The sequence below is a fragment of the Mustela nigripes genome, chromosome 14 (genome assembly GCF_022355385.1).
Source record: "Mustela nigripes isolate SB6536 chromosome 14, MUSNIG.SB6536, whole genome shotgun sequence".
NCBI classification, from domain to species: domain Eukaryota; kingdom Metazoa; phylum Chordata; class Mammalia; order Carnivora; family Mustelidae; genus Mustela; species Mustela nigripes.
The window spans coordinates 85,077,489-85,093,948 of NC_081570.1; the positions used below are offsets into that span (position 1 = coordinate 85,077,489).

The 16,460-nt window shown below is 39.2% G+C and overlaps 1 protein-coding gene across 1 annotated transcript in view; it reads left to right on the forward strand.

The window, feature by feature from the left end:
* Positions 1–16,460, forward strand: part of PALMD (palmdelphin) — a 51,429-nt gene that overhangs the window by 21,749 nt on the left and 13,220 nt on the right. Inside the window, exon 3 of the mRNA XM_059377289.1 lies at positions 2,739–2,863. Coding sequence (XP_059233272.1) covers positions 2,739–2,863 — 125 coding nt within the window. The remainder of the gene's footprint in view (positions 1–2,738; positions 2,864–16,460) is intronic.

Consider the following 16,460-nt stretch of genomic DNA (forward strand, 5'->3'; position numbering starts at 1 on the left):
GATTTGTACACTATGGGTCTCCTCACCTAGTAACGTGATCACAGTCTGCCACCCAGAAACACAAACTACACTCAACTTAGAAAACTTTTCTGGAAGTCCATTTGATTCATGGTATGAAAAACTAATTTATTCTTTTTTTTTTTTTTTTACTTTTTTTTCAAGATTTTATTTATTTGAGAGAGAGAGAGAATGAGAAGGGGATGGAGGAGTGGGTCAGAGGGAGAGGCAAACTCTCTGCCAAGCAGGGAGCCTGATGCAGGACTTGATCCCGGGACTCCAGGATCATGACCAGAACTGAGCCTCCCAGGTGTCCCAAAACTAATTTATTCTTCAAGTCCACTCTAAATGCTATATAAAATGCAAAGTTTTTTACAGAAAAACTTTCCATAAAAAAACTGCTCAAAGATCTATTACTGGCATGTCCTTATATTTTTACTTAGTTAATATGGCTTTTGAATATGAATGTCGTTGTGGAACAGATTTTTCATCAACCTCATAGACAAAAGTACAAGTCTAAACAATGACATAAAAACAAAATAACTATGTTTAAGTTGTTACGTGATTGTACCATATCATTTAAATGCACATCAAAATTATGTATTTTATATTCAGAGGCAAAGAGCTAATTCACAAATTCATTTTTTCATTTTACCTCTGGCAAAGTTCTCCGCCAGAGGTAAATGACAATTTGTGAGTTATGGACAAAGTTTTATGAGGCTAAACTTAAAATTATTCTTGTTCCTAACCAGACTTAGAACACTTATATAAGACTATATATCAGACTATATATATAACACTTATATAAGACTACATAGGCCCAAGTTCACATAACACATCACCAGAATTATTCTCTGCTCCCTCTAACTCAGCAATATAAGACCATCCCATCTAAATGTTTCTTATAGTGATATGGATATAAATTACTGAAACTGTCCTCGTAGGTGGTTTGTAAGGACTATAATTTACTTGGATAGGTGTCATCTGTCTTCTTTATTACTCATTAGCTATCATCACATTCCATCAAATAAAAATATATTAAAATTAAGGTAAATTCTTAAAATGATAGTATACTAAGATTTTCTTGGCATCTTTGATCTCAAAGATAAATCTTGACCTTGATTAATAACATTTAACTGTGTCTGTGGGAGAGCATTTCTACAAACAGCCAAAGAGCTATAATTTAGGGTTAAGATAACACTGAAAGAGAGACTCCCTTGCTACAAACTTTTCTTATGGGGTATGTTGTCCACATACCCCATAATTGCTTGAAACTCTGAAAAGGCCAACACAAATACAATGATCTAGGACAAGGTTCCTACTTGATCTAGTGGTTTTCAAACTGTGTTCTGTGCTTCTATAGGCTGCCAAGCCCCCTCATTGCTTCAACTAGAGCAATCCAGGTTGTATCAGTCCTACAAAGTGTAATTCCATATAATATATATTTGTAATCAATGTAATGTTTCTAATTGGTTTGAAAACCATTGCCTTACTTAAAATAGCCATCATCTGGTAATTACCTAGCACAGTCAACATTATTTGAATTTTGTTTAAAATTCAAAGGATTTATATGCTAGTAGTATTAACCCCAGCACCATTCTAAAAAAAGTTCTCTTTACTCACTCTCACTTTAATCATGCATCAGAGAAAGAATTCTCAGGAAATACAAAGTTCCCATTATTCTCTCCTCACCACTTTAGATACAGTGAATCCCAAAAAAGTAATTTTTGAACAAATAATTTACACAGGTAGATTATATAGGGAGAACAGTTTTCTCCAGGAAGAAAAGAAAAAACTCAAACTCTTTGGAAATAGTGTCTAACAGTTCCTATGTAAGACATGGATGGGATGCTAGCTAAGTTCCCTCCAAAATTTATATGTTTCTCATTTGCTTTAAGTCTTCTTGGGTTCAAGGTCCAGCATTGTAATTCTTTCATGCAAATTCAAGGGGACTTTTTTTCCATGTAATAAAACATAAATTTTGTTTTGTTAAAGTTGACAAAAATTTAACTCACCTGTATTTAGACAGATCAGTGAATTTCTGCATCATGTTATTGGAACAAGTCATTTAGGTGAAGCTTAGGTAGCTGGAACCAGGTAGCTTCTCAGAAGAAAGACGGGTATTGGATAGGCAAGGTCATAAATGCTGACCACACCACTTAAGACCAACATTGAATTAGTTTAAGATACAATAGCAATTTCTTGTTTCACCCACCATTTGAAATAATTCCCCCCCCCCAAATTTTTTGGAGCATTCGCCATACACTGTCATTGAGATGAATAAAAAAAATGGCTTCAAGGAACATTTTACTTCAAAGACACAAGATGTACCAACATTAACCAAACAAATAATAGATATCACATGATAAGGTCCCTGTACAACTGCAAGACAGAGTGTCTATACACAGTGCAGCCTGATTCTGAGGAAAGAGAGTTCTCTGAGGGCGAGGATGGGGCTGTGGAAGGTATGGGGCGGGGGAGACCAGAGATTTTCACAGAGATGGAGGGACCTGAACTGGAACTTAAAAGAAAAATGGGATTTAGACACATAAAACTGTCTTTGGAAGGGGGTCACAAAGGGTGCAGTGAAGGAAGACACCAGATTTATTCAGGCAAGACAGTGAGAAAAAATAATTTCTCTTTACTCTGTCCACTATTAAAATTCATGAGATTTCAAAGCAGCCAGAGATTGTGGAAACTACTGACTGATATAAGAACATCTTTATGTTTCCTGATATCAGAAAAAAGCCTTAAGGGAGAAATGGCTTCTAGATGGAGTCAGCACCGGAAAAGAACAGGAAGAGATGAAGAAACAAAATCAACGAGACCAGCACCAGATCCAGGTTCTAGAACAAAGTATCCTCAGGTACGGCCCTCACTGGGCTACTCCACAACTTTTTTTATTTTGGCTTTGCCCATGTTGCATGTATAAGAGCCATTCTTATTTTTAGAGACATAATCAGATCTTCCATCTGGATTTTTAATAAAGACCAAGGCAATACAACACCAAAGGCAATAGAAATTTTACTATAAATATCCCCTATGCATAGCAACACAATATTTATTTTTTAAATACATATTAGTGACTTACCCAAAGTTCTCCAAGCCTATCTCCTCATCTATGAAATGGTAGTAGCAATATCTATCTTTTACAGTTGTTGAGCAAATGAAAAATATATGTATTTTACATATTGTGGCTAAGCTACTGGCACTTACCTGGCATATAACAGGTGATCAAAAACCAGTCCTTGTTCACAGCCCCAACCCCCACTCTCGACAGGTGACAACTCAATGGGTGTGTTTATACTGTTCCTCCGTCACCCCTCTCCCCAGCTGCCCCCAGTCACAACCATACTTTGGAAGAGAAGACACTGTAGGAACACATCACTAGCGTTTTCTCTCTTCTACTTCCCTAATCATTTGGTCACGGGTGTGGACCTCACTTCTCGATGTCCTTCCTTGCCCATCACACAAAATCAGTCCAGAGTCAGCAACTTGCAACATAACACGGAAAGTTTTAAAATTGCCTTGGCTTAAAATGAGGTGATGGGCGTGAAAAAAACCATTGAAACACTGGAATAGAAGATGGGGTTATTAGTATTACCGCAAAATACAGATAGCATGGAAGAAAGAGATGTGGGAAATGTCACAATCATTTTCTAACCTGTGCGTGGAAAAAAGATGGGATTTCTTGTGGTATAATAATGACAATAATTTAAAGCCTATGGATCTTTGAAACATAGGTAGCTTTCAAAATCTCAGTCACTGCAAATTTGTTCTCTTTAGTGAGAACTATAAGAAAGAAAGACCTGGAAGTTGAAAATATCCCGTGGATTGACGACCACATTCTGTCCATCCTCACCACACTCCATAGACAGATCACATTAGGTCTCAAATTGACAACACGGAGAAAAGTTTCCTTTTTAAACTGATTCTCATTTTACTTGCCTCATTTCATACACTCGTATATCTAAGAGCTAACATCACTGATTATGTGTTCTTTTTGAGATGTTTTTTAAATTAACAATTCTTAAAAAGTTATGTTGTAATCATTGAAATGTTCACATTCATGAACCCTCAGTTGCTTGCTTAAAGAGAAATGTTTCTGAAAAGCAGATAACAAATACTCAAAAAATAACTCAATATATCAACTCTCCAGTTTGGAAAACTTGATCCTCGTAAGGCATCCCTTAGCAAGAGTTTCTAACCAAACTCTGGCTCAACTGATGATTCCTTTCTCACCACCAACACGGAACCCTTATCTCTGAAGGACTTCTGAACTTAATCCCTGCACACCCTGCACTTTGCAAACACCTTCATGCTTCCCTTCAGAGCCCCCTGGTTAAGAGTCTTTGCTCCTACTGAACACCTACGACTTTTCTCTGCACTTGGTAATTGAAGTGGCGACATAGACTCAGACTTCATAAAGAAGTTTGGGTGGCATTGCAAGTAATCCCAGACAATTTACTAGGGTTCTCCTGATTGCTTTCAGACCTTGCCTGAATGCTCTGAATGCCTAGTTAGAGTTTTTATCCGACCAAAAAAAAAAAAGGAGGGGGAGGAGCAGGAAGTAGAGAAACCATATTTACCCGCCATATTACCTGTCAGGTACTTTACATATATCATCATTCAATCTTCATAGCCCTGGGACAAAGTGTCATCATCGTCCCTTTTTGCCCAGAGGTTGAAGTATCCACACAATTAGGACATGCTGGATCGGAAACTAGTTCATGTGACTTCCCGATGCTGTCAATAAAGTGACCGCTCACAGCATTCCAGACCACACACTGTGATCTGAGAAGCTATTATCTCTTCTGTGTCTTTATTTATTTTTAAAGATTTTATTTACTTATTTGACACAGAGAGAGAGAGATCACAAGTAGGCAGAGAGGCAGGCAGAGAGAGACGGGGTAGCAGGCTCTCCACTGAGCAGAGAGCCCCACTCGGGACTCGATCCTAGGACTCTGAGATCATGACCTGAGCCGAAGGCAGAGGCTTAACCCACTGAGCCACCCAGGCGCCCCTCTTCTGTGTCTTTAAAGCATGTTCAGTCCCTCGGTTCTCCTTTCTCCAAACAGCTCCTACCACCCTCTGGACCTTCTTCCATGTTGCGCTGATGTCTGTATTAAATTACCGGTTCTATATCTATACTCTACCCAATTTCTGGCATCTCATTATGACTTATTAGACTTTACTTTTTTTTATTTTTTGTTTTAATTTAAATATAGTTGAATATGTTATTATATTAGTTTCAAGTGTACAGCATCGTGATTCAACAATCCTGTATGATACACGCTGCTCACTATGATAAGTATAGTCAACATTGGTCAACCATACAATGCTATTACGCTATTATTGACTGGATTCCCTATGCCTGGCTTTTCATTCCTGTGGCTTCACTGCAACCTTGTTTTAGATCTCCAGGGGGTCATTAACCATCAGGGGATCCTTTATTAATACCAGACGATGTTAAGCCCCAAACATAAATAATAATAACACAAATGGTTCATTTTTAAATGGCAATTTGCAAAGCACTTGACTTACATTACATCATTGAATTCTCACAGCAATCCCAGAAAGAAAGCAGTGATGGCTCCATGGCAGAGAGGTCGAAACAGACTCAGAGAGGATAAGGGGATTAAGGAAGGTCACAGAGTCATTAAAGGGTAAACTTGGGCCTCAAAGCAAGTCAGGCTCTGTGTTCTCCCACTATAGAACTAAAGAAGTATTCTCAAAATGCTAAAACCCCTAACACCCCATAGCAAATTGCTTTGTTTAAGGAATGGTCCTAAAAAGCCGTATTTGCAAAGAGTTAGTAAAGAATATGCATCGCTGTGACCCATGATGGCATGTTTGTCTGGTTGACAATGGGCAGGGAACAGAATGTTCTGAAGCAACAGGGGGAGACACAAAGTATCTGTGCCTTGTCTGTATCACGCAGCCTCCGCAGCCGCCCAGCATTAGAGAAATCACGGTGCCAAAGCCGCTTTATCTGTAACTGAACATTTTCTTCTCAGATCTTTCTAAAGCTGCTAAACTATCAGGTGCGTGTTGTTAAAGTTATTCTTTCCCCAAAACAACTGCCCACAGAGCCTCAGGAGCTTTTCTTAGCAGGTAAATAAAGTACATTTTCCTGTGAGCTCCAAGAAACAACCCAGTCGACGGACAGACCAGGGCGCTGAACCATCCTCCTTCCCCGAGCAGGGAAAGCAGCCCAAAGCCTGAATGTGGTTTATCACTTGACTTGGGTGACTGCTCAAGGGTGACATTTGCCATCTGCCAGGCCTCTCAGCCAGAGGATAAGATTTTAATGGGAACATCAAAATAGAAACGTTGCTATTACCTCAGAGTCTGTAGCAGGGCCAGTCAGCCTCTGGAGATTTCATTCCCCTACTACTTACACGGTCTTGTGAGATGAACTGGAAGAGCGTGGCCTTTGGCTTTCAAATCCCTGTTCTGCCATCCATAAGGTATAGAAGCCTGGAAACGTTCTTCATCTCTTTGGGCCTTAGTTTCCTTGTTAATAATAGTGGGACCATGAGAGCGACTTCACAGGACACTGTGAGTCAAGCAGCTTCCGGAGTGCCTGACATATGGTAGATGTTCAAAAAATATTAGATCCTATTCCTTTTTAGGAGTCAAAATAATTAAAAGTAGGACGGGGATGTTTATCTTTTGACCAAGATCTCTATTTCTTTATGTCAGTACAAAGAATCTTTTTCTTTGAGTAAACTGAGATCCCCGCCCCACAAGGATTCCTCCCATTCAGGCATAATTGATGGGTTTTCTTTACGGCTTGAAGACTGAAATGCTAACAGCAGCAGTTAATTTTTACAGAGTGTGTAGTTATAGACCAGGCACTGCGTTAAGCACTTCATAGGGATTAGTTCTTTGACTCCTCACAACCACCTTATGAGGTAGGTAACATTCAATAAGTGAGAAAGATGACTTTTGTAGATCCTAACTTGTCTTGACTCATGTAACTAAAAAATTAAGACCCAGGATTTAAAATTTAATTAAGTCTTCATTATAAAAATAAGTTATGTCCCAGATCCTGCAGACAAATTTCACATTAGTTCAATCCTGTAAATGCTACCACCCTTTTACAGCACTTTTCATTTCCAATCCATGCTATGATTTCACTCTCCTGCATGCATCATTTCATACAGACATTCAGATGACCCTGCTATATTGAGCACACCCAAAGTTCCCCTGACTCACACCCAACCTTTAAGTAAAGCATGTCTGATTATTCATCCTCTCATCTTTTCTTTCAGAGAGGCAACATTTCAGAAAATAAGTAGGTTTCCATGGTTTTTGTCTCAGAGACACATTCTTAGCTTTGGAACAATGTTAGTGAGTATTTTGCCTGTTGCCCTGATTAACGCCTTAGGAAGAAATGTTCCCAGGAGGAAAATGGTATTGAACATCTCCTTCTGAATCACTTTGCTTAAATAGAGTTTCAATTTGCCTCCCAAATGAGCCCTGTTCTTGCTGTGACCAGTGAACCATTTACTTCTTGATTATAGGCACAGGTGCAAATTCAACACTGACTTCTCCGTCCAGACAGCATGTGCACACATTCGTTGGCCGGCTTAAAAATCCTCTTCTGTCACATCTGTTGCTTTCCTCCATCCAATAGCCTACACCCAAAATTACCGTCCCCCCCCCCCCCCCCGCCACCACTCCGAGCACCCTCAGAAGTATCCAAAGGAGCCATGTCATTCACATTCTAGATTCCTCTTTCCTATACAGCTGCCCAACTGCTCTCCGTGACTCCCTCTGCCAAAATGCCTTGCATCACGCTGCCCTCCAGACACTTGCTACTTTTTGAACTATGTCCAAAGACCTCTGACTTTAATTGGAGCACAAAGAGCGCCTGACAGAAGTGCCATAAGCATAAAATGCAAAAGGTTAACTGCCAAGGAGAATGAGGCAAACGCACTGCCTCCCCTTTGAGAAGGATTATCTACTTATGATTAATGTTCTCTAGTAAGGATTTTTTTTTCATAGTCCAAAGTACCCTTCTGACCCTCCACTTTCCTTTAATGAGCTTTCATTTGTCTCCAAATGGTTAGGAAATGCCTGCCCATATGGTGCTAACAGTAAGTTGCATGAAGGAGTGGATTTCTCTGTGACTCTTTGCCATGAGAAAATCTGAAGCACAGGCCATAACTGCAGCTACCACCACCCCCACGTAAGTTAAGGGAAATTCCTCCACAAATGGAGATGCAGTATTAGGAAATGCATTCTGCTCACTATCATATAAAACAATAATCTACCCAGTTAACTCAAAAAAGTGCAGGCAAGATTCGATTTCAAAATGGATCCCAAAGGCCTGATGTAGAAAAATAAAGGTTAAATGACTTTGTTGCTGGTTATAATTTATCAAAGTTCATCTCGTGATTTCTATCCGTACTGCACCCCTACCTGATGCTCAGATCTACCTGTGAAGGCCAGCTGTACCTTAATGAAACTGATGGTTCATCCAACAAAGCGAGGAAGGCTGCATGAAAAATAATCACATTCTAAATGTTTCTGCCTTCTTGCTCTGACCCAGCCAGCCGAAGCTAACGTCACATTGTGAGAGAGAGGGACACAGTCTGCTCTTCTGTGACAATGCGAGAGAGAAGAGAAAGGGAAAGGAGGAAAAGAGAGAGAGAGAGAAAGAGGACCTAGCATTTGTTTCTTCTTCTTAAATTTGCTGTTGCTTAGAAACACTTAAGAAATGATTCTGAAGCAATTACATGAGTCAAAATCATTCCAAGCATGTTTTTCACTCTCCATATTTGACTAATTGGTTTATCAGGCTTGCGAGAGTTCATCTGTTGTTGTTTTTAATTTCCCAGATATTCTGATAATTTTTAATTCAGGAGATTTTTAAATTTCACAAAAAGAGCAAAATAAATCAAATTTCCAGCATAAATAAATAAATAAATAAAAAGGAAGAAATCTATCCCCAACCCCCAACAGAGAAAGCCTAGTACATAGTAGGGAATACCTGTCACTACATATTTAATAATTAATGGAAAAATATGCATGATGGATGGATGGATGGATGGATGGTTGGCTAAATGGATGGCCAGACTTTAAAATACCAACTATGAAAGGGACCAGCTAAAGACTACACAGTGGGGGCACCTGGTGGCTCAGTGGGTTAAAGCCTCTGCTTTCAGCTCAGGTCATGGTCCCAGGGTCCTGGGATCAAGCCCCATGTCGGGCTCTCTGCTCAGCGGGGAGCCTGCTTCCTCCTCTCTCTCTGCCTGCCTCTCTGCCTACTTGTGATCTATCTGTCAAATAAATAAATAAAATCTTAAAAAAAAAAAAAAAGACTACACAATGACTTAAACACTAAGCAACTAAAAAGGAAAGCCTTGAAAATCTTTAAAAAATAAAGAATAAGATCCAACTATCTTGAGTCAAGGGCAAAATTACATGACAGTCATACTTCTGGTTTTTGAGGTCACTGTTGATAGCTCACCATCACTTCACTTTGTCACCCTTCCCCTCTTTCATATGCTCTTTTATTTCCTTATTCCCCGCCTTCTAGACTTCTCCGTTGTTCACACCTGCCAGTCTCATTCATAGGTTAGTAGCAATAAGGGTTAAATTCACATAGAATAAATACTCTCCCACTGTGGTAGGCCAAAATGTAGATTAGAATAATACCACTCCACTGAAGTTCAATAATAACAGCTGCCCTTTACGAAGCACATATTATGTCCTAAGAATTTTCTGAGAGTGACAATTCTCTGGGGGAAGTCTGATTGGCGTTATGTCACATATAAGGACACTAAACCACAGAAAGCTGTAAACCTGGTAACAGTCAAGCCATGAGTCACACATAGATCTTTCTGACTGTAGATCATTCCATCATGACTCACTCTGCTTGTTCTCTATTCAGTTCAATAAACATCTATAGAGAAGCCCTCACTTTGAACCCATCTTTATCTTCCAGAGGAGATTGAGAATCCTAAGTGCATCAAAGCAACTATTATTTACATTTACCTCTCTTTAGATCTTTGAACTTTTCAAAGTATTTTACATTGATTATTGCATTCAAAACAACATTCAGTCCTCGAAACACAAATTTAAAACCATTAGTATGGATGTCATAAAACTTTGGCCGTGTTGACATGAGTCAAGAAGGAAGAAAGGAGTATATGAACAAAGAAGAAAGTGGGAGGGCAGTTGGTTTCAGTGATCCATACTTCAGGTCATGGTCATAAGGAATGTTCAAAAGCAGAGAGCCTTTTGTATAACGTGCTACCAAAGGGTGTAGCCCTCCCATGGCCCAAGAGTGTCCCCCACCCCAGCTGCAGCCCCTTGGCTAAATTTATCAGCTCAGAAAGCTTCCACACCACGCCCCTTGGAAAGCATCTTTTGTCTACCACGAAGCAAGTGTCATTTAGTCCATTCAGACCACCCCAGGCAAACTGATCATTGTTGGTTATTCTATGTTATATTAAGGTTGGAAATTATATTTATTGGTCTTCAAATAATAGAGTTCTGTTCTTGGTATCAAATATGAACAATTCATACTAAAAGCAAAGCAGAAACGATTATTCGTGGCTGCTCTACAATACTGTGGGAGGCAAAGGCTAAGGGTTGGCAGGCACAAAGCCAGTCATTATTTCTGAGTAGAGAGAGTCAGCGGCTGTATACATCATTGGATATGTTTTGTCATTTCATAATATGGTTACAAGTGGTTTATTCACTAAAAATATTTTCTCCTACAACTTTTTTTTTTTTTAAAGAAGAAAGATTCCCCAAATCATGAATAAGCCTATTTGCAGCTAACTTGCCATGACCTGGTGATAACAGTATTTAAAGGTCACTTGGGAAACTCATGACACCTATGGAGAGGTCAATTTGAATCATTATCATTCAAATTATTTAACTCTTATTAAGTGTTTCTCATGTACAACAAGGCTCTTTCCAGGCTCTAATTAAAAGCCACACATCCGGTTTCTGTCCTACCAGAACATTCAAGAAGCCCATAACTAACCAATCTGCCATACCACACCAACCTCCAGAGCATGCATTTATTTGCATTAATTTGAAAATTATGTTTGTAATCTGCACATGAAAGTGGCTGATTCTCTGAAAACCAGTTTGGTTTCTTATTTTTCGTGGCAAATGAAACCCTTAATTTACAAAATATGATTCTGATTAAGAGGGTTTGCTTTTCTACTGAATTATTATCTTCTAACATTACCTGCCTACATGGCAGTTTCAAATCAGTATCATCTGCCCATGAGATAATTATTAATATTTGCCAAGTTATATTAGGAGATGAGATTCACCCATGCAAAAGCTGCTCGCATGTAACTATAAATTATTCAGCTTTTCTAAACATCTGCTCTCTTCCCAATTACCAGAGCAGACTGATACTTTTTCAGTGTCACTGCTGGGCTAGCTCTCTGCCTCTTGTTATCTTGAAGTTGCTGTGTTGTAGTGCTCCTCCTGTTCTTAAATGCTTGGGATTAGAGGCAACAGATCTGGCTCAGGGCATGCTGGGTGTCGTACGCCAAATGCCCTTTAATTCTCTGGCATGCTTAGCCATAGCATGTGATTGTTTGCACTGGTGGGTTAGCTCTTCCTTATTAGACCCATGCCCTTTGGCAAAGGCAAATTCTTGTCCTATGCCTGTGCAGAGAAGTATTCTTCATCTTTTTTGATATACTTTTATTTCAGTTTGGTGAATAAAACATGCCTGACATGTAGTAAGTGCTTTTAAACAGTGTGTTAAATGTTCAATGAAATTTAACAGACCTCTAGTTTTTAAAAATAAAACAAAGAAGCACACCTTCTACTAGACTACATGTTCTCAATTTTATGAGAAAATATAGTTTGATAATTCTATGAAGCAAACTATCTATCAAGATAAAATATCTTTAACCTCTGATCCATTAGTAATCACTTATTTGTCCATTACATATGACCAACACAGTGCAATCAAGATTACTGGGTTAGGGCATCTGCGTGGCTCAGTGGGTTAAGCCTCTGCCTTTGGCTCAGGTCATGATCTCAGGGTCCTAGGATCAAGTCCCGCATCAGGCTCTCTGCTCAGCAGGGAGCCTGCTTCCCCTTCTCTCTCTCTGCCTGTATCTCTGCCTATTTGTGATCTCTCTGTGTCAATAAATAAATAAAAATCAAAAAAAAATGTTCCTTTAAGATTACCGGGTTAAAGTCATCGTCTACATATACTCAGTAGTATCTTGTCACGATTCCAATGCTATAAATTTAACTGAGTTTTGGTTAAAAAGTAAATAAAAAGATCTTTCTTTTTTTGTTATAAACCTTAGCCATTCAATAATAACTAGCTATAGTCCATATAAACCATGTCAGATTTGATAGATCATCTAGAAACTTATAAATTCCTTAACCGCTTTGCACAAAGCTGATTTATTTTTCTATTTTTACTGGCTAACTACCAGAAATGCAAGGTACTAATGAGTAATTTTGCAAATCAAAGAAAAAATATGGAAAAATCTCATCCAAGTGGTGACTCAAAGATTCATCCCCATAAGGCAATGCAATATTTAGTATACTGGTTTTGATGCTGTAAAAGATTCATTAAAAGCAATGGCTTAAACAAGACTAAAAAGTTCATTTCTCTCACAATCCATAATAATTTTAGCAAGGGAAGAGGAGAAGTAATGTCCTATGAGATGATAAATGATAGAGAGACCCTGTTTCTTTCTGTCCCCTTGTTTTGCTTCCAAACAATGCCCACGATTGGATGGCCAAAGACAGCTCACCATCGCCATGTTCACATTCCATTGTAGGAAGGAGAGTATAAATGCAGGGCAAACAGTTCTATTTTAAAGGTATGACCTGAAAATTGCAGAGGTCACTTCTGCTAATATCCTATTAGCCAGAATTTAGTCACATGGCACCATTTAAATGAAAAAGAGACCGGGAAATGGCAGGATACCTAGGGAAATACATAAAACTCAAGGTCTTCTATTACTACAAAGAACAGGAGAAATGGATTGGGGTGAGGGGGAATTAGCAGGTTGTCAAAACAGACTGACCTATTATCTCATTTATAAAATAGATAACATTTGTTAAATAGACACCATCTCCATAAATATTATGAAAATTCTAATAATGCTGGAGTGTTATGTTGGTTTTCTGTCTAGAACTGTATTTTTAAAGACGGGTGTGTCCCTGAAGCTATAGTAAACCCACACTTGCTCCAAAATCATTGATATTAAAGTTGAAGATCAAATATCCAAATGGACCTGGTAGATTTTCTTTATTGGAGTTGTCCTAGATGGTCCTCCTCTCCCTAGCAGATTAGGAAGAGAAAAGGCTAACTACTACATTACCAGCTAATTCTTCCACGTCGCACCCTGTGCTAGGGGCTTATAAACATGATTCCTTTCCCCTCTCAAAGACAACCTTTTGTGAACTCAATAAATAAGAAATTATGTTTCACTAAATAAGATTCACTAAATAAGAAAACCGGAACTTGGTTGGGCTGAGTAAGTAAGCCAAGTGTGTTAGCTTTGGTTAACTTTGGGTTCACTTTCTTGTTTCCATGGGTAGAAGTGAAAACAAAAAAGTAGACCTTCCCACAAAATAATCACAAATGTAGGTAAGCCACCAGCCACCTCCTGTTCTCCCAAGATTCTGTGGGAAAGAAAGGAAAGAGAATCTACACCCAAGGGAAGAGTCAAAGATTACAACTGCTCACCACTCCAGGAGGCATTCAACATCTGCTGGAAGCAAACACGTTCTGAGAGCCTGTGAGTCCCAAAAGAAACTGGGTCCTTCTTTGTCTAGCTTGGGGTGGGGCTGGTGAGGTGTTGCTAGCACGTCCATCAACTGGTTTCAGAGGTATGACAGAGGTAGCACAACCTGGATGAAGTCCTGCTGATTCACACCATCCCAGAGAAGTGATCATGGGGTGCTCTTTGGGTGCAGTGCTTGCTTTTCATAAGACAGCATGGGCCCCCAAGAGGCAAACAGGTCATCAGTCCTTTCAAAGTATCTGGCTAAAGCCAGTCATAAACTTAATTTCAAGCATAGCATCAGTGATTACCTTCAAACTGCAGCTTTATAATCAAATTACACCAACCAGCTTTTATTTAAGACCTATGACTCTGAACAATAGTTTTGTTCTCGAAAAAAGAAAGGCTCTCTATAAAGTACCAGAGCTGAGTGAAACCTCAGACTCTGGAAGAGACTGTTCTAAGAACTTCTACCAAAATCCAAACTCAAGCAGCCAAAAAAGAAAAGAAAAGAAAGGATAGAGAAGGAAGGAAGGAATGAGGGAAGGAAGGAAGAAGGAAGGAGACAAAGTCTTGACTTTAATCCTGTTCTGGCTGTCCACTAAGCAGAAAAATTCCTAGTATAACACAGTGACCCTAATGAAGGCCAGGACAGAAATATTATCTTTATATGTGATGAGTCAACACTTGAATGTCAATCTTCTCTCTCTTTATTATGAAAGGAAACAAGAAATCCTTTGACACTGCTTTGCAAAATGAATATTGCGTCTAAGTTCACAGGAATCCACTTTTTAAAGTTGTGTTCCCATAGTGGTTAATTAGAAAGTTGTTAAAAGCTCAGACTGTCGGTGGAGATTTGATTTCAAATTCTGCGCTGCAACAAGCCACCTGTAAGCCTCCAGGCCAATTGCCTGTCTAGGTGCTCTGCTTGCTCATCTGTCAAACGGAACTAATAATGGTGCTCCAGGGGGTTGTTGGGAGGACTAATTAGGACAACGTCTGATACAGTGTAGGTACTCAGTACATTTTAGAGGTTGTTATAATTACTAGCAAATAAAAGGATGGAAGGTAGGATGTAAATCTCCCGAGTTCTGGCCTTTTGGGTCCCAGTGGCAAACTTCATTAGGTTATTAGTCCTTGTTAACCACCCCCCAAAACTGAAAGAGATAAATGGACACTTAGCAGCAGAAAAATTGCCTCCTGAAATAGCCCTTCTTGATGCGTCCAGCATTTAGGTGTTGTCCTTTTTCTAAGACAAAAAATTACATGTTGAAATTGGATTGGGGACATTACTTTGTGATGATTAAGGGAGGTTATTACTAGAACAGTGCACGAAATGAAAGCTATCTGCTTTCACCTAGGGAGCTCTTGAAAATAACCCTATTTTTTCCCAGCAAATAGGCAAGGAGAAGAAAGATTCCAATAATGGATAGCATTACAAATCCTTTTCCATGTACTCTGCTTATCTAAATTGGCACACGATGCCTGCCCACCCTCTCTCAGAAATCGTGAGAGGTGCTAACTCATCCATCAGGCCCCGCCTAACAGCCCAGGAGGTACAAAGAAGGATATTTCTCTTTGTCCGCCTGCCTGTTGCTCCTCAAACTGAATCAGCATTTCTGGGAGCTCAATTCCCATTCAGAAAGGTAATACCTTTTAAAGACGGGCATGGTGGCACTTATGGAAATTCTAACCCACCTGCTGAGAGATAAGCAGGTGAAGGTTAGACAATTATCCCCTAGTGACCTCCCCAAAAGCTTTCCATGTACAAAAGAGCTTTACATATATATACATTTCTATTTTTATATCTAAAACTAAAACCTCATATTTACACACATATATATGTTTTTGTATGTGTGTAATATGATGAACTTACAAACACACATATATATACTCATGCACAGATCTATATACACACACAAATTTCCCCAGTACTTCATTTATACTTGCTAAATTTTTGTCTCTACCCAAAACTTTTGGAAAAGGATTAAATATAAGTCCCTTATTTAAGCTCCAAATTCTTTTTGAGCTTTAAATCAAGGTTAAATATTCTCTTCACTACGAATGGTCACGGAGCCAGAAGAAAATCAATAAATGCATAGATAGATATAGATACAGAGAAATTTTTTTTTAAAGATTTTATTTATTTATTTGACAGAGAGAGAAAGATCACAAGTAGGCAGAGAATCAGGCAGAGAGAGAGAGAAGCAGGCTCCCTGCTGAGCAAAGAGCCTGATGCGGGGCTCAATCCCAGGACCCTGAGGTCATGACCTGAGCCGAAGGCAGTGGCTTAATCCGCTGAGCCACCCTGGTGCCCTGAAATTTGAAATGAAAATGAACCCAAATAGTAATTTTAAATGAAAATAAGACTGATTAAATTCTATTCAACAAATACTAGTTTGGATTCCATATTAGCTATATGGAAAAGAGAAATAATGGCAAGAAAGTAAAAATATCAGAGAAATGGATATTTTAAAAATCCCTTATGAAGCATGTATCAAGCACCTACCAGCACCTGTCAAGGGTCTCTCAACCTCAGCACCATTGGCACTTCGGACCAGAGAAGTCTTTGTCATGAAGGATAGTTCTGCGCCTCTTAGGATGTTTAGCAGGGTCGCTGGTGTCCGCCGACCAGATGCCTGTAGCAAGTCTTCAAGATATGAAAACCAACATGTCTCCAGCATTGCCAGATGTCCTTGGTAGGAAGATCAACCCACCGTG